This window comes from Ctenopharyngodon idella, chromosome 24 (genome assembly GCF_019924925.1).
Source record: "Ctenopharyngodon idella isolate HZGC_01 chromosome 24, HZGC01, whole genome shotgun sequence".
NCBI classification, from domain to species: Eukaryota; Metazoa; Chordata; class Actinopteri; order Cypriniformes; family Xenocyprididae; genus Ctenopharyngodon; species Ctenopharyngodon idella.
In genome coordinates, this window is record NC_067243.1 from 6,669,402 (window position 1) to 6,694,888 (window position 25,487).

General features: G+C 37.0%; 1 protein-coding gene and 1 long non-coding RNA gene across 6 annotated transcripts; both read right to left on the reverse strand.

Annotated features, from left to right (window-relative positions):
• Positions 1-22: 22 nt before the first annotated feature.
• On the reverse strand, positions 23-18,965 carry cracr2b (calcium release activated channel regulator 2B). 5 transcript variants are annotated; one of them, XM_051883971.1, is made up of 19 exons: positions 18,820-18,896; positions 15,599-15,675; positions 13,483-13,715; positions 13,219-13,330; positions 12,410-12,548; positions 12,039-12,185; positions 11,448-11,538; positions 8,963-9,058; positions 8,689-8,876; positions 7,190-7,261; positions 6,850-6,904; positions 5,602-5,681; positions 3,711-3,840; positions 3,359-3,485; positions 3,188-3,269; positions 2,084-2,198; positions 709-816; positions 549-622; positions 23-393 (listed from the first exon to the last, which is right to left on the reverse strand). In XM_051883971.1, the coding sequence occupies exons 2-19, from the start codon at positions 15,636-15,638 to the stop codon at positions 309-311; spliced, it is 1,974 nt and encodes a 657-aa protein (XP_051739931.1). In that variant the 5' UTR covers positions 15,639-15,675; positions 18,820-18,896; the 3' UTR covers positions 23-308. The 5 variants fall into 5 exon arrangements, 4 of the variants coding, with proteins under 4 accessions (XP_051739931.1, XP_051739930.1, XP_051739932.1 ...); XM_051883970.1 differs by having other exon boundaries at positions 549-625; XM_051883972.1 differs by lacking the exon at positions 15,599-15,675 and having other exon boundaries at positions 549-625; positions 18,820-18,965.
• A 4,085-nt stretch (positions 18,966-23,050) lies between these two features.
• LOC127507349 (uncharacterized) lies at positions 23,051-24,607 on the reverse strand. Its single transcript, XR_007928325.1, has 3 exons — positions 24,060-24,607; positions 23,484-23,957; positions 23,051-23,398 (listed from the first exon to the last, which is right to left on the reverse strand). It is a non-coding gene; the product is annotated as an uncharacterized LOC127507349 (long non-coding RNA).
• Positions 24,608-25,487: the final 880 nt, after the last annotated feature.

A 25,487-nucleotide genomic window follows, 5' to 3' on the forward strand; every position in this document is an offset into this window, starting at 1 on the left:
AACTGTTAATGTACACATAACATTTCATGAAAAATGTTAATATCACATTTATTGTCCAAGCCCACAAAATAATACTAATAATTATTATAAAAATACATACATATACAGTTTTAACATTGCACTACACATCATTTTGTGTAACAGACTGCTTCATATCTAGCTGAAAATGTTTTTTTTTTTTTAAATTTAGCACATTCAGAGGTACACGAGGTAGCTTATGAATATTAATCCGTTGTGAGCGTCCAGTAGAGTTACGTAATTAATATTCATGAGTCAAGCTTTCGCTGTATTCTGTAGTGACGCTATGATTATTTGCAGCAGCGCCCTCTGTTGGCAGAGGCGTCCAGGCGGAGCGCAGACTCGCACTGATTGTCCTGCTGTGAGGCAAGTAACCTGAGACACATAGGCAGAATTAAATTAAATTATTGCTTTGTTATTTTTGCCAATAAATACACAGTGATTTAATTTTATTTTATTTACTGCAGTGGAAAAAGACATGTCACCTGTGACCACAGAATTTAAAATAATGCTTTAATCCGGTTTCACACCTGGTTAGGTGGTTCATGGCCTCTTCCACCTGGTGTCCACTCTTAGCACTGCATTCATAGAACTCAGCCTGGTACTGCTGTCAACACAAACCACATCAAAATCCTTATACAAACACTGACTCAGGCAAATGACAGAGATGATGAGCAGGTCATTCTTCACCTCCGCCAGTCTGCGGCCTTGTGCTCCAGTCACCTCCCGCCTGTCTGCACTCGCCAGGTCTGTCTTATTGCCTAGCAACATCAGACACGCCCCCTCAGACATCTTTTCCTGCCAGTCATACACACAGAATGATACTTTATCTAATCCCATAAACCAATCATACACAGTCAACATAAACAGATTACAGCAAATTTAAAATACACTCTATTTCTAATTTCACAACAAACCTTCAATCAAAGTTACACACTGACGTGTATGCAAAGCAGCGTAAGCAAACCTTTTGCATACAAATGCTGCTGTACTGTATTATACAACCAGCCCAGGCAATTTTTATCTCCACCTGTGAGGGTTTGCCCCAGATTCAAAACACTTTTTTTATTTGACTCATTTGTGAATGCTCAATATTGAACAAAGTAGTATATATATTATAATATATATAAATATGTAACTGATCAAAAAACTCACGGTTCGGATCATATTATGGTTTTCGAGTCACGGATCCGATCCTTTTTCGGATCAGCAAAAAAATAAAAATAAAAATAAAATAAAATAAAAATGGGGGAGTTTAAGACAAATGTAACTTTGCTTAACATTTAACTTAAAAACACTAAGTACTCTGATACCACAGCAAAAAATCCTAACTAATAAAGTTCAAACATCACTAAAGACAAGTGAACAGACTGTAAAAATAAGAATACATGAATTAAAACATAGATAAATACTATAGAACAGTTACAAATAAAGTTTAACAGTATTCATGTACAGAAATGTGATAATATAAATTCAACTGTAATTACACATAGTGTTCACTGTATGAATCAAATATAGATTAATCATTGTTAAAGTTGTTTTGTTGTTTGACAATTAATGACAGTTATTTTTAGGCTGCTGTCACTAAATGCACGGAACCAATGTACGAATGCACGGAGCCAATTTTATGAAACACATCCGATTTCTTTCTCATTTTATCTCAACAGTATAGGTTCACTTAAAACTTTATAACCGACTATACAAGAATACTTGTCGAGACGGGGATTTTGAGATCATTTTGTGTGTATATGTCCGTTCAAGCTCAAGAAATCGCGAAACAGAGCTCGTTTATGTGTTCGCGCGCATTCTGAAAGGCGCCTCAGTGCGCACAGAAAACAACGTGCGATTGCGAAATTTGCCTCTTCTTGTATTTGAATTGTTTAAAAACGCTCGAGTGTTTTACATTGGTAAGACTACGAAACACGTGAAAATAATACACTTTCACTGTATATAATGGCTAAATGCAGTTAATCCGCGAATCACATGCGTTCCGAGCCGTGGGCCTGGTTCGTACGGATCACGGATCAACCACACACACCTGATTCTTGAATCAAGCTAGCCTCACCTGCACCTGATCCAACCAATGGCGGACAGCCGTGAACGACGTCTCTTGTGTGACATCATACATAGCGATGATTCCGTCCGCCCTGCGAAAATACTGCTGCGTGACGCTGTGGAACCTGATGGGGGCGACATGGAGGTAAATAAAGCTTCTTCAAGGGTTCTTTAGGCAGGGTTGCCAGGTCTGCGTAACAAAACCAGACCAATGGCCAATCAAAAACAGCCCAAAAGTAGCCCAGTGACTAAAGACCAACTGTCAAAACTCTAAATTGCCACTCTAATACCTAAAATACATATTTTACAGTCACTGTTGTGCGTTATATAAATAGAGGTTCATTTCCGCCACATTAGAAAAAAAAATGTTTTATAATGCTTAATTATTACATAAAAAGTCATAATTACAACATAAAAAGTCAAATAACTACTGAACAAATTATAAATGAATGAGTTATGAATACTGAGTTTCGACTTTTTATAATTTGTCGTAATGATGAAAAAGTCAAAATTATCGAAATTATGACATGCTAAGACAATTATGAGATAAAAAAAGTTGACTTTTCACTTTTTAACTCAATTTCGATTTAGCATGTCATAATTTCTACTTTTTCTGTCATAACCGACTTTTTGTCATAATTTCGACTTCTCATCTTAATAGTGTCATAATTTCGATTTTTTTCATCTCATAAATATGATTTTCAAAAGCATGATTTTTTTTATCTGGTGGAAATGGGCTTCCATAGTTATAAACAATTTCAAGTTGAAAATTTAGTATTATAGTATTATATACTATATAGTAGAATTAATATTATATATTATATAGTTGTATACTATATAGTAATCATAAACACACTATATTTCATAAAGAAACTCATTGGAGCTCAAAAGCTTTAAGACAACTTAATCATTGGTAGAATATAAAATATTTCAGTCCAATATATCGTTAATGCAATATGTCCACCTTTAACCAGCGATGGAAAAATAACCCGTGGTAAAAGTTCAGCCTAGAACCCTAATCTAACAAGAAACATTTTAGTGAGATTCATTTTGCATTGTAGCTTCTTTAAATCATTGTATTTGGTTCTATAAAGCCCTTTCTGGGACATTTGACCTCTCCTGTCCTGCGGTGTCCCACAGCTGCAGAGCGACTGGTGTGGAATCAAGCATCACGCTCCTAACCTGAAAATCCACTCCTGTCAATCAAACATCACGTGACTTGTCAGTACATAAAAGGCATTAACATTAAGTGAGAGCATAATTAGGCATAAATCCAGCGTCTCACCCACAGTTGAGGCCATGTTGTTGGGGAAGTGACCGCTGCAGTAGTGATGGATGAACGAGCTTTTTCCCACCGCAGAGTTTCCTAAAAACACCACCTTAAACACACGCTGAGGATCACACGTTACGCTCTGGAGGCGGAAGAAGAAAGAACGTTTTACTGGAAAGTCAAATGCCACATCAAGCAGATTAATATTTGATTTACTGATAAGATCAAGAATTAAGCTCAACATGGTTTGTTGTGTTTGGAAGCGGCAGTACAGAATCTGCCATCATGCAAATATCCGAAGTTCATCTCACATACACAGAAATAAGCATTTGTGAAATCTCTCTTTACAGCAAAAACAAATACGTACCGTGGTTTTCTCTGATTGGCATGTAGTTTCGTCTTCTCTCTGTTCAGCTATAGAGAGTCTCTTTGGACTTGAATCTGTTAGCGAGGTGTCTGAATCCTCTGCTTCGTCATATGAGGTTTCCATCAGCTGCCTTTAATTAAAATTGATCAAAATTATTTCAATACGACTAAAGCCCAAAGTATAGTTACATTTTTTCGCATACACAAGGATCAGCGTACAGTGCACATGACTTGAATTTCGTCATCAGAAGAGTACGCGCGTACTGTACGCACACCTCCGGATTTTTGTAACCGCATGTGCTTGTACGGGCAGGTCGCACATGCACATTTAATTTTTTTTTTGTTGCAGTAATTAGTTTATCCACAAGGTGGCAACCGTGCCCTGGAGGCGTTGATTCGTCAAAGAAAACCTGCATAAACAGAACAGACCGGAACGCATGCAAGCTACAGTGACAATGGAGGCCTACATAGACGAGAGATTGCAGCATTGGGAAAAACAAATATGGAAAAATAATTATGGATAATAATTTGATCCCACTAATCACTAAAGATTGTGACTGAAAATTGCAAATGAAGTGTACATTTGCAATTGAAATTATGGCACATACACCAATAAGGCATAACATTATGACCACCTTCCTAATATTGTGTTGGTCCCACTTTTGCTGCCAAAACAGCCCTGACCCGTCAAGGCATGGACTCCACTAGACCCCTGAAGGTGTGCTGTGGTATCTGGCACCAAGATGTTAGCAGCAGATCCTTTAAGTCCTGTAAGTTGTGAGGTGGAGCCTCCACGGATCGGACTTGTTTGTTCAGCACATCCCACAGATGCTGGATTGGATTGAGATCTGGGGAATTTGGAGGCCAAGTCAACACCTCAAACTCGATGTTGTGCTCCTCAAACCATTTTTGCTTTGTGGCAGGGCGCATTATCCTGCTGAAAGAGGCCACAGCCACCAGGGAATACCGTTTCCATGAAAGGGTGTACATGGTCTGCAACAATGCTTAGGTAGGTGGTACGTGTCAAAGTAACATCCACATGGATGGCAGAACCCAAGGTTTCCCAGCAGAACATTGCCCAAAGCATCACACTGCCTCCGCCGGCTTGCCTTCTTCCCATAGTGCATCCTGGTGCCATGTGTTCCCCAGGTAAGTGACGCACACGCACCCGGCCATCAACGTGATGTAAAAGAAAACGTGATTCATCAGACCAGGTCACCTTCTCCCATTGCTCCATGGTCCAGTTCTGATGTTCACATGCCCACTGTTGGCTCTTTCGGCGGTGGTCAGGGGTCAGCATGGGCACCCTGACTGGTCTGCGGCTCTGCAGCTCCATACGCAACAAACTGCGACGCACTGTGTATTCTGACACCTTTCTATCAGAACCAGCATTAACTTCTTGAGCAATTTGAGCTACAGTAGCTCGTCTGTTGGATCAGACCACACGGACCAGCCTTTGCTCTCCACGTGCATCAATGAGCCTTGGCCGCCCATGACCCTGTCTCCAGTTCACCACTGTTCCTTCCTTGGACCACTTTTGATAGATACTGACCACTGCAGACCGGGAACACCCCACAAGAGCTGCAGTTTTGGAGATGCTCTGACCCAGTCGTCTAGCCATCACAATTTGGCCCTTGTCAAACTCGCTCAAATCCTTACACTTGCCCATTTTTCCTGCTTCTAACACATCAACTTTGAGGACAAAATGTTCACTTGCTGCCTAATATATCCCACCCACTAACAGGTGCCGTGATGAAGAGATAATCAGTGTTATTCACTTCACCTGTCAGTACTCATGTTATGCCTGATCGGTGTATTATATAGCATTATATTTAAATTGTTTGAGTAGAGTGTTATGTGTATTCATATAGCATAGATAGTTAGTAACCCACCTCTTTGCTGATTTCCTTGGTGGGAAATAGTTGCCCAGTATGGATTCCTTCCTCTCCAAAGGGTTCTGCACTTGCGCTGTCTGAGGAACAGTTGATGAGATATGAGAAAAATTTTAGCTTGGGTTTTAAATTGAGAATGTAGAATGTTTTGAATGACGTAAGAAAAATCGACTAAAAATATTAGTCTCCCAGAGCAAAGTAATTAATGCAAAAATGGGTTCAGGTAAGGTGCTTGTTCAAGTATTTTTTTAATAAGAAAATCTGTTAAGTCCATTGTTTGACATTGGTCAGCAGTGGCTGTGAAATGACAGCACTCGTGTGTATGTGTATGAATGTAAATCACCCAGAATAATGACAAGAATCAAGACAAATAAACATTTTTATTGTTCACCGTCATGATGATTGACAACATATCCATTTTGTTCAACTTAATAAATCTTCACATAATCTACATTTTGTTCTTTTTGCGTCAATCAGAGACCAAACACATAAACTGTCATTGGACAGAACTGCTCATTTCAAAAGAAACTACCAAACAAAACTGTACAAAATGACAAATATGAAATACGATACGAGTTAATGAGGTAAAGTGCCCTGTTTCAAGGCCCTGAAATTTAAATGGTAAATTAAGTGTTATTTATGCTCCCTTTCTATTTTTTGACTTTCTTTGTAAAAAACAAAAAGGGGGGCATTAAGGCTCTTCTGAAGCAGAAATTTACCATGCGGAAGGTTCTTTTGGAATCACACTTGTTTCTGTAACAGACCAAACAAGAAACAATCTTTCTTCAAATGTGAGCCGTTTCATTGGAGAATTGGCTAAATTCCATATTCACATCCTCAAATGTTCCACAAGAGGTCTTCTCGGAGTCGTATGTGACGCATTAATCCATACAAAGTTCCCTTCGAGTCATTTGTTGTTGTTCCTCTAAGAGGCTGATGAATGGAACAGGCTCTCCCGAGAATAACAAACAGAGGTGCGCCTGGAAAATGTGAATATTCCAGAAGAGGGTGTGGCCGGCGTCATCCGGAAGCTTTCGAATTCCTGAGGGAACATGGGCTCACGGAAACCCAGAGAAATACATCCAGCTGAATGGATCCGTTCACATTTTAGCTGCACCGTGGGTAATGTTACACGGACATAAGGCAGGGTTAATACGGGTAAATAGAACGCGCCCACGGCGAGAAGGCGTGCACACAGCGGCATGGTGGGTAATGGGTGGGGGACGTGAAGGGGTGTTTTTGACTAACCATCTTCTGTGTCTGATGGGCATCTTTATCATCCCGAAGACGCTTGTTCATGTCCCTAAAAAAGAGAGAGAGTGAGAACAACAGTTACATTTTTAAGATAAAGCTCCTACTCACAGGACTTTTACAGCCTCAGAATGTAGATAACAAACGTTGCTATCAATGAAATGGACTAATCACTGATCAACCATCCTAAACCTGCATCTGTTCATTTTGTGTTTTGATTGGTCAATTCTTATGGCCTTATCTTTCAGATAAGAAAAATTCGTACACGCCTACACTTGAACACTTGAACTCATCATGCTGCACACTAAAGGAGACCAGGTCAGTCGGGTCGTCCTACCTGAGCAGGTCCAGCTGTCTCATGAGGCTTTCCCGTTCCTTCTGCATGTTTCGGGACACTTTCAGGACTTCTCTGTAGTGACAGAGAATCAAACAGTGAGACGTGAAAAATACCCAAGTGTATCAGTAGGAAATAGCAGATTATGTTTGTTTGCTCACTACTTTTTAGGGGTTCAAGCGCGTAGCGCTGAAACCCTATTGTAACTGTTAAAATTTCCCAAGGATCAGTATTCTCCCATAAAAGTGATTGGGCAGGCCAATATGTCATTGGAATCCTTAGCTCAAGACGGAAAGATGCATGTTTCCGAAATGTTCAGGTATTTTGGATTTTTTTTGAAAAACAAACTTTTGCAAACTAGTCCTAGGTTTTGACCGGATCAGAACCAAACCAGTGCAGTGAGATTCTCTGGAGTCTGATTGTTAACAGTTATCAAAAAAAAAAAGTGAAATTTCGATTCATGGTCCCTAAGGGCCGCCAAACCCTTAGGGACCATGAATGGGTGGAGCCAGTTTTACTAAAATGGCTATAACTTGTGAAAGGAATGAGATATTTTCACCAAACTCAGCACACCTATGTGCTCAATCTGTGGTCTTGTGAAAAAGGATGCAGCAACTGGCCACTTGGTGGCGCTATAACAGGGAAAAAACATGATAACGGTTATAACTACTTCACCGTTGGTCTGATTGTCTTGAAAATTGGCATGCAGTGTCTTTGTCCGAGGTGCCATGATTATCTTTGAGGACACTGACGCATCTCAAAAAACTGAGGCCGATTGGAACAAAACTTGCTGGGCCTGTTTGACTCATGACCCTAGAAGCCTGTGAGAAATTCGAAAGAAATAGGCCAGGGGCGCCTTCGTGTTTTTCAAGTGCACAAAGGGTCGTGTATTGCAGGATTTTTCACATGGTAGAAGTCCTCATTCTGAGCAACTTTGCCTCTAGGACCGCCACTGCCCACCCAATTGTTCGTTAAATATTGGAGATTATTTCAAAAACCAACTTAGGCAAACTAGTCCTAGGTTTTAGGCTCAAACTTGATAACTGTTAAAAAGCTTTATAAACCATAAATTTCCTATGGTAAATTGCCTGTATTGGCTGTAAATGGCCTATTCCATCTATGATCAAGATGGTTACATGCTTGCTAATTAAAACTATACTTTTTTACGCATGTGCTTAAAGGGCTTAAAGCGCTTGAACCCTGATAATTGCTGCTCACAGCTATATTTATTATTACACTCTTAAAGCAAAAGGTTCTTTATTGGTATTGATGATCATCCATGGAATCTTTCCATTGCACAAAAGGTTCTTTATAATGGAAAAAGGATCTTTAGATTATTAAAATGTTCTTCATACTAAGAAAACACTAAGTTCTTTTTAGAATGTTCACTGAAAGATTCTTTGGGGAACCAAAAATGGTTCTTCTATGGCATCACTGCAAATAAGAAACCCTTAAGAGTACAAACAATGCATTTTCAGTAAGTAACACTCATTAAAAGCCACCTCTCTTTGCCCCTCTGCTGTTGTTTGATGGTGTTCTGTAGTTGTTGCAGTTGGCTCAGAGCGTGCTGAAGCTCCTCTCGGCTCTGGTCAAGTTGATCCCGCAGTTGCTGGTTGACGTTGTGCAGTCGGCGGTTCTCCCCACGAGCGCCAGCCTGATCACTGCTCAGAGTGTTGATCCTGCTCTCCAACTACACACACACACAGGTAGGTTGAGATAAACCTCCAGCAGGTTTAATAAATCAGACATGTTGGCGAGTGAATGAGGAGTCTGTACCTCTCTCTGTTTGGTGAGTGTGAACTCAAGCTCTTGTTCTCGCGTCCTCAGTTCCTGTAGTAACTGCTCTTTCTTGTCTCCCTGCCTCATGCTGTCCTTCATCACAGAACAGACCAACATCACCACCATCATCCTCATCACATCACCAAAATCATATTACCATCATCAATATTGTTATTACCATCATTACTGCCCTTTATGAATATCATTATTACATTGCCATCAGAATCACTTCATCACCTTCTTTATAACCATCACCATGACCAATATAATCATCACCATCACATCAATGTTATCATAATAATCACCATGAACAATACAATAAATAATCACAATTATCAATATTACTATCACTGTCATCAGTCACCATTACTATCATAATCACCATGAACTAACTATAAGATTATCAACCTCATAATCACCATTATCACCACTGGTATCATAATCACCAGAAACAATATTATTATCACCATCATTATCATAATCACCAGGAACAATATCATAACAAAACCATCATCAATATTATTATAATAATCTGCATCATTAATACCACCATAATTGCCATCACCATTACTATCATAATTACCATGAACAATATTATTACAACATCATAAGCACCATGAACATTATGATCCCCATCATTACAATCATAATCAACATTATTTTAATAAATCACCATCATCAATACCACCATTATTATCATAATCACCATGAACAATATTATCCCCATCATAACAATCATAATCAATATCATAATAATCACCATTACCATTATTATCATAATCACCATGAACAATATGATTACCAACATCATAAGCACCATGAATATTATCTCCATCATAACAATCATAATCAATATCATTATAAGAATCACCATCACCATTATTATCATAATCACCATGAACAATATTCCCAACATCATAAGCACCATGAACATTATTATCCCCATCATAACAATCATAATCAACATAATTATAATAATCACCATCATCAATACCACCATCATCACCATTATTATCATAATCACCATGAACAATATTATTATGCCCATCATAACAATCATAATAAATATCATTATAATAATCACCATTACAATTATTACCCTAATCACCATGAACAATATGATTACCAAAATCATAAGCACTATGAGCATTATCTCCATCATAACAATCATAATCAATATCATTATAAGAATCACCATCACCATTATTATCATAATCACCATGAACAATATTATTATCTCCATCATAACAATCATAATAAATATCATTATAAGAATCACCATTATTATCATAATCACCATGAACAACATTATTATGCCCATCATAACAATCATAATCAACATAATTATAATAATCACCATCATCAATACCACCATCATCACCATTATTATCATAATCACCATGAACAATATTATTATGCCCATCATAACAATCATAATAAATATCATTATAAGAATCACCATCACCATTATTATCATAATCACCATGAACAATATTATCTCCATCATAACAATCATAATCAATATCATTATAAGAATCACCATTATTATCATAATCACCATGAACAATATTCCCAACATCATAAGCACCATGAACATTATTATCCCCATCATAACAATCATAATCAACATAATTATAATAATCACCATCATCAATACCACCATCATCACCATTATTATCATAATCACCATGAACAATATTATTATGCCCATCATAACAATCATAATAAATATCATTATAATAATCACCATTACAATTATTACCCTAATCACCATGAACAATATGATTACCAAAATCATAAGCACTATGAGCATTATCTCCATCATAACAATCATAATCAATATCATTATAAGAATCACCATCACCATTATTATCATAATCACCATGAACAATATTATCTCCATCATAACAATCATAATCAATATCATTATAAGAATCACCATTATTATCATAATCACCATGAACAATATTCCCAACATCATAAGCACCATGAACATTATTATCCCCATCATAACAATCATAATCAACATAATTATAATAATCACCATCATCAATACCACCATCATCACCATTATTATCATAATCACCATGAACAATATTATTATGCCCATCATAACAATCATAATAAATATCATTATAAGAATCACCATCACCATTTTTATCATAATCACCATGAACAATATTCCCAACATCATAACAATCATAATCAATATCAATATAATAACCATCACCATTATTATCATAATCACCATGAACATCATGATTACCAACATCATAAGCACCAAGAACATTGTTATCTCCATCATAATCAATATAATTATAATAATCACCATCATCAATATCACCATTATTATCATCAGAATCACCATGAGCAATATTTCCTCTAATATTATTGTTCTCTAAATAAAATAACCACAGTTCTCATGCTAAACGTATGTCAGGCTTAAAACTGTACTTCATATTTATACTGTGTGTGTATTTACCAGAGCTTGTCGTTTCTCTCTCTCTTCTTTTAACTGAGTCTCCATGTCTTCATACATAGACCGAACCACTCTGTCATGATCTTCCTCTCTCCTGTAGGACATTTAAACACTCAGAACACTTCCTTTACCTCAAGACAGAAAATGGACATGTTTCATTTACAACAGGTGGAAGGCTGTATCCGAAATCGCATACTTCCCTACTATATAGTAGGTGAAAAACAGTATGTGACAAAAGAAATATGTCTGAATTCACAGTCCTCATAAAAGAGTATGTCAAAAAGAACCTGGATGACCTAATACTTCAGACGAGATTCTGAAGTGTGCATACGATGGACACTTTACTATCCCATGAGGCCACGGGAGAGGATTTGTGAATGGCAGTGAAGCAACGCAACTGACACTGGTAGGTCACATGATAATGACAACATGGTGGATGTAGTACGTCTGAATTACATTCATACTATATAGAACATACATTTTTAGCGGTCACAAAGTGATTACTTATTCAAAATAAGCACCTACTCAAGAGATTATGCGATTTCGGACGCAGCCGAAGAGCAATGGGGTCTGAGGACCTGAATGAGGGCTGACCTGCGCAATGCCTGTTCTAAATTGTCTCTTTCTTTGAGTGCGTCCTGAAGATGAGAGACAGTGTAGGAAAGAACCTCCTCCAAAACACCCAGCAGCTCAGGTTTGTCCCTCTGGAGCTCATTCCACAGAGTACACAACTCCCACTGACTAACACAAAAAAATCAAATCATATTTAAAACAACTAAAAGCTAAACATCAGAATTTCGGAAGATGTGGATTGAAAGCCAAGAAACCTTAACCCAAATGTTAACAATAACAGCATGTTAGCTTTTTCAAGCTAGTATTGATTTAAACATCAAACATACAAGCATAGTTTACTCGTTATCTTATCTGTTACGCGGTAGTGACCACAGCTGTGTGTATTTACTCACTCTTTGAAGAGTTTATCAGCTCCCAGCTCCATGAGGATGTGTGTGAATCGGATCTCTGTCGGCTCTACTCGCTCCTCTCCGACTATCTGTTCTTCTCCGCTCCTCGTTTTCTCCTCCGGCCCGCAACCAACAAGCTCTCCTTATTTAGACAGAGATATTTTAATTAAGGCATATATCTTTATGCATACTACACATAGTATACTATACTGCATACTACTTTTAAAAATAGTATGTGAAATGGTACGCAATATGTAATGAAACATTTCAACACATGAAATCGGTGTTGCATGTTTAATTTTTATTGTGAACTAAAACTAAATACAAATTTTTAGTAATCGAAAAAAGCTGAAATAAAATAAATTATAAATATTAGATGAAAAACTTGAAAAATGTTGCCTTGACAACTAGCTTAAATAAATAAGTGAAGTTGAAGCACAATAGATTACTAAAACTAAAATGAAAATTAATTAAAGCTACATATATATATATATATATATATATATATAACTAATAAAAATGACAAAAGCACATAAGATTAGTTTAACTAAAACTTAAACTTAAAATGAAAATAAAATTGGAAATGTTGAAATATTAAAATATTTAATATTTTATTTTAATTAAAATAAGTATAATAGTATAGAAACAATAATATAGTATAGAAATAATAAACTTAAATACTATATATATATATATATTAGTTTTAATAAACGTTTAAATTTTTTAAAACATTTTAATTAAAAAAAAAACTTTAAAAAAAACTTTTTTTTTTTTTTTTTTTAAATAAACTTTTAATAGACATATACACTAACCTAGGCCCGTGTGGAACTCGAGGGGTGTAAGGTAACCATTTTTGTCTCTGTCCAAACTCTCAAACACTGATTCCAGCTGCTCAGGAGACAGAGGAAGCTCTTGCTGTAGCCGCTGGTTGATTTAAACAAGATTAAACACATTAAACAGCTTTAACAATATGGTCACTTATATATCATACATCCCTACTAAAACTTGGCACAGCTTTGGGACTATAAAAGGAATCATATAATGTCAATTTACGCCACCACCCTGTCCTGTCTCACCTGCATGTCTCTCTTCGTGATGAATCCCTTCCCCTCTTTATCACAGAGCTCAAAGAGCTCTTTAGCTTTGCTCATTCTGTCCTGCCTGTCTGAGCCAGGAGAGGGCGCTTCGCTGGATGACTGTAACCTTGACTTTCGACCAGGCAAGGGGCTCCTCAGTCTGGATCTGGGGGACATATGACCGCTGCCTGTCCCCTCCAACACCTCACCGTCCTTCAGCCAGCTGGACATGACTGCAGAAAGAGATGGAAAACTTTCTTTAGTGTTTAATGTTGCTGTTTGAGCATTAAAAAGATCTGCAAAGTTACAAAGCACAAAGTCCCTCCAGCGGGAGTTATTCTCTATATCAGTGTCACTGTTTCTGAACTCCCTGAAACGCCTCTTGAGTTTTCTTCAAGGAATGAACACATCACAATGTTCCTCATTTACATAATCCCCGCCCATGGGGAATACAGGGGTGGGGCCTGGTTGAGTTAGTTAATAGTGTGTTGAAACTGGCGGTTGGTAAGGGGCGGGGCATTTCCCAAACACGCTTGAAGCACTTGACCAATCACAACACACTGATCCAGCCGACCAATCAGAGCACATTGTGCTTTTCAGAAGGAGGGGCTTCATAGAGACAGGAACTAAACAGAGCGTTACTGACAGACTGGGAAGAGAGGTGCTGCAACAATGTCCAATATGTGAAAAACAATGTTTTTTGAACATTTAAGCATGAAAACCTATACTAAGAGTACTTTGAAAAAGGGCATTATAGGTCCCCTTTAAGATAAGGAGCTTGTAAGGAATGTTGCTAACATGGTCAAACAATGATAAGAAAAATTTTTTATCTCGTAGTTCTTGTCCTAATCGGCCACAAATGTGACGAGTAACATAAAACAAGACATTTTGTTGATCGCTTAGTCTCAATTTTTGTTCCGTCATGCCCACAGTGAAATCTCATTAGTCCAAAATCCTTCTCCAAATACCTGTATAGTAGACATATAAACTATTAAACTGTAAAACTATAAAAGAAAATTTTCTAAATATTGCTTTTCATCTTTAATAAGGATGGAAAATCATAGTTTGTGCTCGAAATTTGTTGTTTTGCAGCTGGTTAGAACATTAACCTTGCATTCAGCTAATGTTGCATTATTATTATTGCACTTTAAACGGCGATTTGGTCTGAGGTTAAATGCTTAGTTAATCAGTTAAAGTCAGATTTATTAGTGGAATATGCTGAAGGCAGCTGAAATATTCTAACATATCCCCAAATAAATATTAACCAGGATGTTAAACAGTCCTTCAAACAGGTGCCATGCTGTTTTCTGACCTGAGACGCTCAATACTGTATGGCACACGCCATATCTAAATGACATCTGTGTTTGTCTGATATTATGCAGCAGTTGCGATCACATGAATGGTTTTGTGGTTTGGGAGCTAATGAAAACAGAACTCCTCCCTCAGTAAATGTCCAGCCTGCCTGAGTGACCTGCTCCACATTTCTAAGAGCTCAGAGAAATTCACAGGATATAGGCCAAAAGCTAACAGAATCAGTTATTTTAATATTATTTATATACTATTATAATATGTATTCGTATTATTAAGATAACATATATCTAGTTCAGTCATGAAACTGGCCGAGCTTGATTAGTCCTTTACATGCAATCTGCAAGCAATCACATCATTACCACATGGCACAAGCTGATTAGCCTCTGCTGACCCTGCAGCCAATGAGATTGCTTGCTCAATATTTAAAGGGATAGTTCACCCAAAAATGAAAATTCTGTCATTTATTCACCCTCAAGTTGTTCCAAACCTGTATGAATTTCTTTCTTTTGCTTAACACGAAAGAAGATATTTTGAAAAATATGAATTTAATGGGCCCAACTGACTTCCATAGTATGAAAGAAACCCCAAAGAAATTCATACAGGTTTGAAACAACTTGAGGGTGAGTAAATGATGACAGAACTATCCTTTTAAATAGTCTGGTTCAGTGTTTGCTGTAAGCTAGTCCTGCAGTGCTCTATCAGAGTTCCTCTGAACCCCTCCACCTCCCCAGCTCCACCTGCCTAGATCTGCTACGGGATTTATGTATGTCTATTTATGCAGCAGCAGCATTTCTTACATACTCACAGCAGCGTTTCTGTGTATCTGTTGGCAGTAGCAAGTCCATACTTGCTCCGCAGCAGCAGCGCAGCAGATCTAGTCCGCTAAGACCAAATACATTAACATTGCCATATTCAATAACATGCTAAAACTATTCCAAAAGTTGTCATGATTGAAACACGCACACACACAGTGGTTTCCATGTTTTATGGGGAAATTTCAAAGACGTAATGATTTTTATACTGTATAAACTGTATATTCTATCACCTAACCCTACCCATCACAGAAAACTTTCCGCTTTTTTAGATTTTCAAAACACTTCATTCAGTACAGTATGATTTATAAGCTGTTTTCCTCATGGGGACCAAAGAAATGTCCCCATAAGGTCAAAATTTACTGGTATTACTATCCTTGTGGGGACATTTGGTCCCCACAGGGAATGCAGGTACACACACACACACACACTGATAACACATTTACACAACATGTTAATCCAAGAATCAGTAATTAAAAGATAGAAGAATCAGTTAGACAATCAGTTAATTAGCATATTGGCTGATATATTATCCTGTCACTCATTATCTATTGACCTGGATGTTGGTAGACTTCAAAACGGACACATTTGTGTTTATCAAAGAAGAAACTGTCATCTGCAAATGCTAATAATCTCAAAATGGCCAAATAATTTTTTAATCCCCCTGCCTCGATGATAGGCCACAACTGTTACATAATCAGCAGGCTGGTGGGAAACATTGCAGCAACAAAGCACATGGGAATTTCACATGTATATACAGACGTGGCATTAAGATTTAGGCTTAGGACACTCCCTCTCATGCCATGAACAAATACGTCCACCTGCTACTGATGGTCATCTCTCAAATTACAATAAACATTTACTCATGTAGAAATCAAGTAACTCTCCAAACAAGGCACAATTTCATTTCTCTCTCCAGGATGTGCACCACAAAACAGGATGAAGTCGTGTGACAGGACTGTGAGAGGGAGTGTGTGAAAACAAAGTAAGATGCAAATAAAGACTTCAGCTCGGTTTACATAGACAGAGCTCTTACTCACAATCACGAGTTTATGATTCCCATGCGGATGAGGTCTGGACGCAGGGGAAATACCTTCAGACTAAATGACCACAGGTCGTATGCAACATGGAATATTTGCCTAATGAATTAATGGATTGGGTTGTGGTTGGAACAATAGCTCAGAGCGACGATGAGTGATTTGAATCAGTGATATCTGCGAAGCCGTATATGCACAGATCATATAAAACTGGCAATAATTAAAACAGGAGAGGACACAATCATAAGGGCCCCAACAGTTAAATAAAACTTTTTCAGGAACATTTAGGTTGAACCTTATTTATGGCCCCAATTTTAAGTAATACTTAAAAATGTTTGAAACGCGTAGCATTATTCAATGAGTTGACGTAATTTCAACTGAAACACGAGGACAGCTCCTCCCCTTTTTTTAAAAATAGCCAATAGCGTTTCAATATCACAGCACAGCCAGAGCCGTTAAACATAGAAAATTTTAAATTTCCGTCTAATCTCGAACAGTTTCTGCTCCTAATCTCCTCCATATTGCTTTTAAAATATAGCATTCTGTGCAGAATTCAAATGGGTCCGATATGTTTTATAGTCCGCGCCGACTCGCGCATATTATCCGCTTTGTGTATCTTGTCTCTGGACTGGAGTAGACTGTGCGCACGCTGCGGCGGTTCACGTGACACTAACGTAAAACCAGACTTAATTCGCCTCAATGGAAAACATATTTACACTGTCTGAATCGTTCCTTATCCCCTATATAGTGCACTATGTGCCATTCACCATGTAGAAAATAGTAAATGTGTGAACAAATGACCGATTTAAGCCGCAGATTCACCGTCTATTTATATAATGTAGGGGGCGGGACGCTTTAGATTCTAGAGAGCATTTGATTGGACAGAAGATTTGATGAGAAGCTGAAGTGCAGCATAATGTCATCAAAATCGTTAATCCGTTTTGGCGGAAGTGAGAGACTCTAGGTTTTGAATGCTTATATATCTTCTAAATACAAATTTTGTCATTGTTCTAGAGCACACTAGCTTAAAGATAACAATAGGCTAAGCCTAAAATATTAATACAAAAAGCCAATAAACGTCGATTTTGATTTTATGGCGACTTTAAATGTGTCTGTATCTGTGCTACAAAACGTTTTGTCACTTTCCACACATTTATGAAATGTTTGCTTGGAAAGGGAGCTTGTGTTGTTCTAATGCAATGACATTCTGACATTTTTAAGTGTGATTTAAATAAAAATCTTAGAGGGCCACTGTATTAATACAAAAAAATTATGGCGATTTCGTGACTCAAGATATGTGCGAATACACCAAAATATATGGGCACGGCATGTTTACACCTGCAATAAAGCCATAGAGGAATTGCAACACTGAAGGTCAAATAAACTTCCCGAGCTTTGCAATTACACATGAAAATCACATGAGAGATAAAGTCTGACAGCCATATGTCAACTTCAGATAAGAAAACATAGTTTACACATGTATTTTTGTTTGCTCTGTGGAGGAAATCATATAGAATGAAAGCCAATACAAAATAAGTATTTTATCCTTCAGTCAATCAAAATGGAGAACAAACAGGTCAAGTTCTCTAAGGCAAGTTAAATCATTAATTTGTTATGATGAAAATGCAAACCCAGGAAGAAATAACTCAGACATGCCCGAAAACAAGTGCAAGGATTCAGTTTCAGCACAATACAATAAAGTACATAAACATTTAACATCTTATAAATTAGTATATTGTCTACAGAATGAATGTGGACTCAAATACTTGAGCTTTATAAATAAATGTATTGTTGTGAGACCATTGTAGTGATGGTGTTAGATTATGCCATCTACATTTACTATGGTCTTTAAAATGCACTGCAATCTACTTAACAGGGTATTTGCATGGTATATGTCCAAAAACATGGTAATACTTTTGTAAATGAGATGAAAGGCATCCATAATATCATTTAGACTTTATAAGTAGAGTTTTACAAGACGTTGTCGATCACTTTAGACAGCAAATGTTGGTGTCATACATAATTTAAACCATATGTCAGCACTGCCAATGAACTTTTCATTTGTTAAGACAAACTGAATGAACTTAAAACTCAAGGAACTGTATTAAATTGAATATATAATCAATTAATCTGTCACTTAAATAAACAAATAAATAAAATTAAGAAACATAACATACCAGACATGTGGTGCGATGTTGCTCGGGTGTGTAGCGTGTCACCTGCAAACGGCAGGTGTCTTATACAGACTGTGGAACACCGCCAGTGTCATCCAGCAGGGGGCGGTAGAGCATCAAGAGCATCAGAGTACCGTAATTCTTATAATAAATCCTCATTACTCTCTAAGTCCCGCCCACCAAACAGAACATTTACAGCATTTAATAAGCAAAAAGCTTTATTTATTTAGTAAATATATAAAATTTATTTAGTAAGTATATATATATATATGCGGTACTTCGTGCTATATCCACATTCAAGTGTTGATAAAAAAAGGATGCATGAAGCTAGAATAAAACGTTTTAAAAACTGAAACAGTTAAAGTGTAGTTAAAGGTATTTCAAGTATAAAACTAATACCTATATAGGAACATAGTAGTATACTTAAAGTGCAAAAATAATATACAGTCAAACCTAAATTTATTCAGACACCTTGAACATTTAATTCATTATTACAGTTTATTCACTATAATTTAAAAAAAAAATGGTAATAAAATATGAGAAGAAACTGTGTCAGAAAAAATTAATCTTAATTATGTCAGATAACACTTAAGCAAAACATGGTCAGGTCAAAGTGTCTGAATAATTTTTGGTCCCAAATTTTTATCAATTTTACTGGTAGTCCACTGTATGAATAATTTTTGGGTATAATATGTCACAGTTTACTTTGTTTTGCTATCCTCACTTACATAAATGAACTATAGTGTCCTGCACCCACTAGTAAAAATATATATAAAAAAATGATATTTATACAGTCAAACCAAAAATTATTCAGACACTAGATATTAGTGTCTGAATAATTTTTGGTTTGACTGTATAAATAGTAAAATATTAGTATTATGTTATGTTTACTTAAAGAAAACTTACAAGTATACTTGCAGTATAAAACTACTAAACTAGGGTAGTTTACTGAGAGTAGGCCAATACGTAAAAGTGTACTTTCATAAACTAAAAAAAAATGTAAACTACTAGTATACTTATAAGTTCACTTGTAGTACAGATGCAGTACAAATGAGAAACGTAGTTGTGAACTAGTTGTGCACTTAAAGTTTACTACTGTTACACTATGGGCCGATTTCAAAACACTGCTTCATGAAGCTTCTGAGTTTTATGAATCTTTTGTTTCGAATTAATGATTCGAATCTCCTGTCAAATGGCTAAACTGCTGAAATCACGTGACTTTGGTGCTCCGATTCACTGATTCGATTCGTAAAGCTCTGAAGCAGTGTTTTGAAATCGGCCCATATAGATATTGTTGAAAAGTCGTTATTTTGCTTTTTTGGCGCACAAAAAAGTATTCTTGTCGCTTTATAATATTAAGATAGAACCACTGAACTCACATGAACTGTTTCAAATATGTTTTTAGTACCTTTATGGATCTTGAGAGGTGCAGTAACATTGCTGGCAATGGAGGCCTCACTGAGCCATCGGATTTAATCAACAATATATTAATTTGTGTTCAGAAGATGAACGAATTACGGGTGTAGAACGACATGAGAGTGAGTAATAAATGACATTTGAACAACAACAACAATAGCGGAATACATGCTTGTGTTCATGCTGCAGAAGCTACCGAGGCTAAAGCTTTATTAAAATAAAGCTTTATTTCTAAGCTTTACTAAAGTTTGTATACAGCGCGCAAGGTTTATGCACATGCTCCAAGTCTTATTCTTTGTTTTTAGTGTATCTCTATTACAGAATTACAGCGCCACATACTGATCTGGCATGTATACTACATCGTTTTGAGTCGTTTCAGTGGTTTCGTGTGTACGCAGATATTTATTGAGACGAGGAAAAAAAAAAAGCTCTGGCTTCGTGTGGATGTAGCTTACCTGCCAAATAAACATGAGGGGAGAGAGGAGTGTCTACTTCAGTTTCTGAGTAATCTGAGAATACGTAATACCATTAAAACTATTTTGTGAGGTAACTTAAAAAAAATATAATTCGGAATATTTCAACGAAATATTAAGAAAACATCACTATCAACTGTAGTAAAATGTTGATATTGCCGAACAATTTTACCGATTTATTTCAGTTTAATTTACTGCAGTGCAGTGAGTGCACTGCTGCTGTCTCCCCCTCGTGGTGAGCTAAGGAACAGACAATTTTCCTCAGCCACAGGCACCAATAACCTAAAACAAGCTCTTGAGAACAATACGTGCAGGTATTTTTGACATTGATGAATAATGCTTCTGGAAAATGGAGTTGTAGACAAAGAACAGGTTTAATTGCATTGTTCACATGCTACAGTTCAAAGTTTAAACCCCTGAAACTTGTTAAAAATACCTGATAGCACAAAGCATAATAGGGCAAAGAAAAAATAGAGGATAAATGATTATTATTTAAGCCTAATTAAGTTGTAACATATATGATTAATGCAATCAATTATTTCATTATCTAATTTTATCATATTTACATTGTCATTTTTTTTCATCATGTGCATATATGCTCAGGAACATTCCTCTCTTTATCAGTTTCTACATCTTCAAGGACACCATTAAATCTCTTCCATGTATTACGGCTGTGTCTTTTTGACGTTTCTTAACTTAATCTCAAAGAAACTTGACACTCCATGATTGACCAGCTCTTGTTTTATCTGAAACAAAGATGGACAGACAGATCAAAACGTATTTTATTTCCATTGTACTCTATTGGTTAAGTCTGTTTAAAATAAGAAATAAAGATATCAGAGATATAAGATAAGAAGATTTTAAGATTTTTTTTTTTTACTCTGAGGCAGAAATGGGCTTCCATACAACAACTTTTGCGTGAAAAGTGTGACTTACTTGCTGTAAAACATCCTCAATGTTTCCACTCTGTGTCAGGTCTAAAAATGAACTCAATTTCATTTGAACTCCGATGACATTTTCTAAAAGGAAACACACAAATATATATCAGCACCATACGAGTGTGATAATGCGTTTATACAACAGAGGGTATTCCAGAATGCAAGGTTATCTTACCGTCAAACATACCCTGAGCTCTTGGTTGATTAACCCAAACCTTGCTTACTCAAGGTCCAGAAGTAAGTTCAGCCAAACCAGAATATGTTCACGGTTAACACACAAGACATTCTGAACAAAGCGACGAATCGACGAGTCACAATGGAAACGGACGCTAAGAAAAAGCGCGCCATTCTACTCCTTTCTTCTTATTTTGTTTAATGGCTGTTTACATACTTAAAAAAATGTCTGAATGCAGATCAACGATGTGTGAGATATGAATTACATATTATATATTACTTACTCTTATGTCACATAACCTGCTTTCTGGAATACGCAAGTGTGTAAATAAACAAGAAACAACAACAGAGTGTCTTTTAAAACCTACTTCCTTCCGCCATGGATTCAAACCTCATATTGACAGTTGAGCCCAAGCCTCCATTACTAATTCTAAAACGTCATGTTAGAACTAGCAACGAAGGAACATTGAGTCGCTTCATTGAAGCTTATTGTATTATATGTACTTTAGAGTATAATGAGAGAGAGATTGACTAAATGAGTACATGCATCTAGCTGATATTCTTCTGGCCAATCTTATATTTATAATCAGTTTGAATCAGTTTGAATGTCTGCTGAGGTTACAGGGATTTCCCATGACAGCTGTAGTCAACGCATTTGTAATTTGCGTTTTATTGTTTACAACCTTGTTTCAGTCCCTTTCAATATAAAAGTGTTTGCTACTGTCTCACTCATAAAGACCGTCTTTGTATCAGCAGTACTGTCATTACCTTTAAATGTTAAAGGTCACGACAGTACAATTGACCGTTCGCAAAGACCCGTCCCCTTTAGTTACAGTTGCTACGTCCGACAAGCCATGCCGCTCTCACAACCACACATCCTTACTTTTGATATGAAACAAAGTCTCAAATTTCAAATTTTGTCATTTTTAAAGAAATTTAACAAAAAATACAGTTTTGTGGCTCTTTAATGTGTCGTGACAAATCACTGTAGCGCCTCAGTTCAAGCGGCTCGTGAACCGATCCTACTAGTTAATTTATAGCATCAAATAAACATGAATGAACATCAGAAGGAATGTTGTTTCAACTGCGGAAAGATGTCAGTACACACCATTTTTCAAGTTCAAGTCCACCGATGTTAATCTACTAACTCCCCTGAGTGCTTTGTCGGACAAAATGGCGGATTTGGCGTTATGATTGGTTAGTTCGCCTGTCAATCAAACCCCCGGTGAAGGGTCAATTACAATAAGATGGGGAAAGTATGGCATTTTTGGAAGGGTTGCCAGGAAAAAGCTTTTTCTCTGGTGTGGCCATAATGCACAGCACCACATTTGGTGAAAACTAAACACGAAATTGGACCATGCAATACATACACACACAGTATATATATATATATATAAACTGATAATAGTATCACATCATTTTGATGAAAGTCCTACCTGTTCCTGTTCCGTTGTTCACAAGAAAGGCCCAACGACCCGGAACATTTACGTTACTCATGCTCTTGAGGTTTGGGATGTAGTTGCCATCATATCCATAATGAATGACATAGTAGTCAGTGGAGTTTACTGTGTCATATCCAGCCTATTAAAACCATGAAAAATGAATGTTATGTATAGATACAGAGCCAGTATAAAATATTATTTCAATCCTGCGATGTTTGTTTTACCTCCACTGGAAAGTATGTCTCAGCACAGTCACCATAATTCATCAGAAAGAAAGAAAAACCACCACCTGAAATTAAAACCACTTGAAAGGTGATTGCCTGAAAAAAAAACAAAAAAACATCATTATTCATAGTCTACACAGTCTTTGACCTTGTGCCTGATAAAGAAAAACTATTTACCGGTGCTGAGTGTAGATTAAATACATTTATATCCCGTGTCTGAACATAGTCCCATGTTACAACAAAGACCCAAGAAGCAGTGAAGCCAATATGAGGGAAATACAGGTTTATATCCTGAGTGGCGCGAGTGAGCACACTTCCACTTGTGTACTGCTGATACGAGTATATACCCATCCCAATGTCATCAAGCTCAGTCCAGAGCGCAGCAATGTAATCTTCAGCTCCATGTGTGGGAAAAGGGTAAGGGTGAGCTTCTGGTAAAGGTTGGATGAATGTAAGGAGTCCGTTATTATTAACCTGAAATAAGACAAATCAGTTCAAATCCACTAGTAAAGAATGAGCTGGCTTATCACAACATTTGAATTTATATTTAGACTGGCAATGGAACTGAATTCTCACGTATGTGTTGTTGTATGCACGGCCAAAAAACATAAACGGAGTGGAGAACGCAACATAATCGTAGCTTTCAACGTAATTTTCAAAATGTTCTGTGTCTCCTGCTGCTGAGCCGAATGGGTAGAATATTGCTGGTGCTGCCGAGAGAATAAACAGCAAATACAAATGAAGATGTGAGCAGTTTTTATAGTGCATTACTGTGATTCTGACGTGAATGCACTATTAATTCAAAAGTCAATAAATACCTGTCCATGCAGTTGTTGTTGGAATGGCTGTTAAAGAAAAGGAGTATTAAATTATTAAACATTTCTGTAAAGTACATTAAAATGCATGTGTTTGGCTAGTGTTTGTGCAGGTATTGTTGTAATGCTTTTTGTAAAAAAAAAAAGAAAAAGAAAAAAAAGAGGACATTATAAAACACTTCGGTAGCACTTTATTTTACAGTCCTGTTCCCCATGTAGATACAATGTACTTATTATAATAATTGCAATAACTGGGTGTAATAACAAGGTACTAACCCTGAACCTACCCCTTAAAGGTGTAGTATGTAGTTTTTCGTCCACTAGAGGTCGTCTATTAAAAAAAAAAAAGGCGGCAAGTTTGAGTGCGGAATCCTGGGACACACAGCTGTGTCCGAAATCATGTACTGTTGAGTAGGTACTACATACTTCACGACCGTTGAAAAAGTACGTTCTATATAGTACGAATGGGTATAGTATGAATGAATTCGGATGTACTACATCCGCTAGGTTGTTACTGTCACATGACCTACCAGTTACATCCCTTCAACTCCATTCACAAATCCTCTCCCGTGGCCTCATGGGATAGTAAATTGTCCATCGTTTGATCATATGCGCACTTCAGAATCTCACCGGAAGTAGTAAATCATCCGGGTACTTTTCGCCTACTGTTTTTCGAATACTATGAATACTTTTCGCATACTATATAGTAGAGAAGTGTTCGATTTCGGATGCAGTGGTGGTCTTCACCTCACAGCCGGTGGAAAAGAATTGGGATAGGACTCGGGCAGAAATCACGTTCATGAATGAGATTATTAATGTTACTGTAGTATGAAGCAGAGCAGGGCCGAGTGTTGTGGGACCTGAACGAGACGCTGGAGCGATTGCTAATGAGAGACGAACGCGACACACGGCTCGCGAGCAGCGGAACTTTTATTATGCCACAGTCGCCGGCGCCGCTTCCGCTTTTCCGATCAAGCATATGAGGTAACGCAGCTCTGTTTATCATATTAGATACATTTGAGTGTGTTGAAAATGATGTTATAACGATACTCTCTGCGTTCGCTCGGCGGCTGATGTGAGATACTATTGCACACTGCAGTAAGCTAGATCGATTTAAGAATATCATATTAAATGCTGGATGGCTTGTGTTGATAAGTGGCATGCAATTAATTTTAAAACTTATTGTATG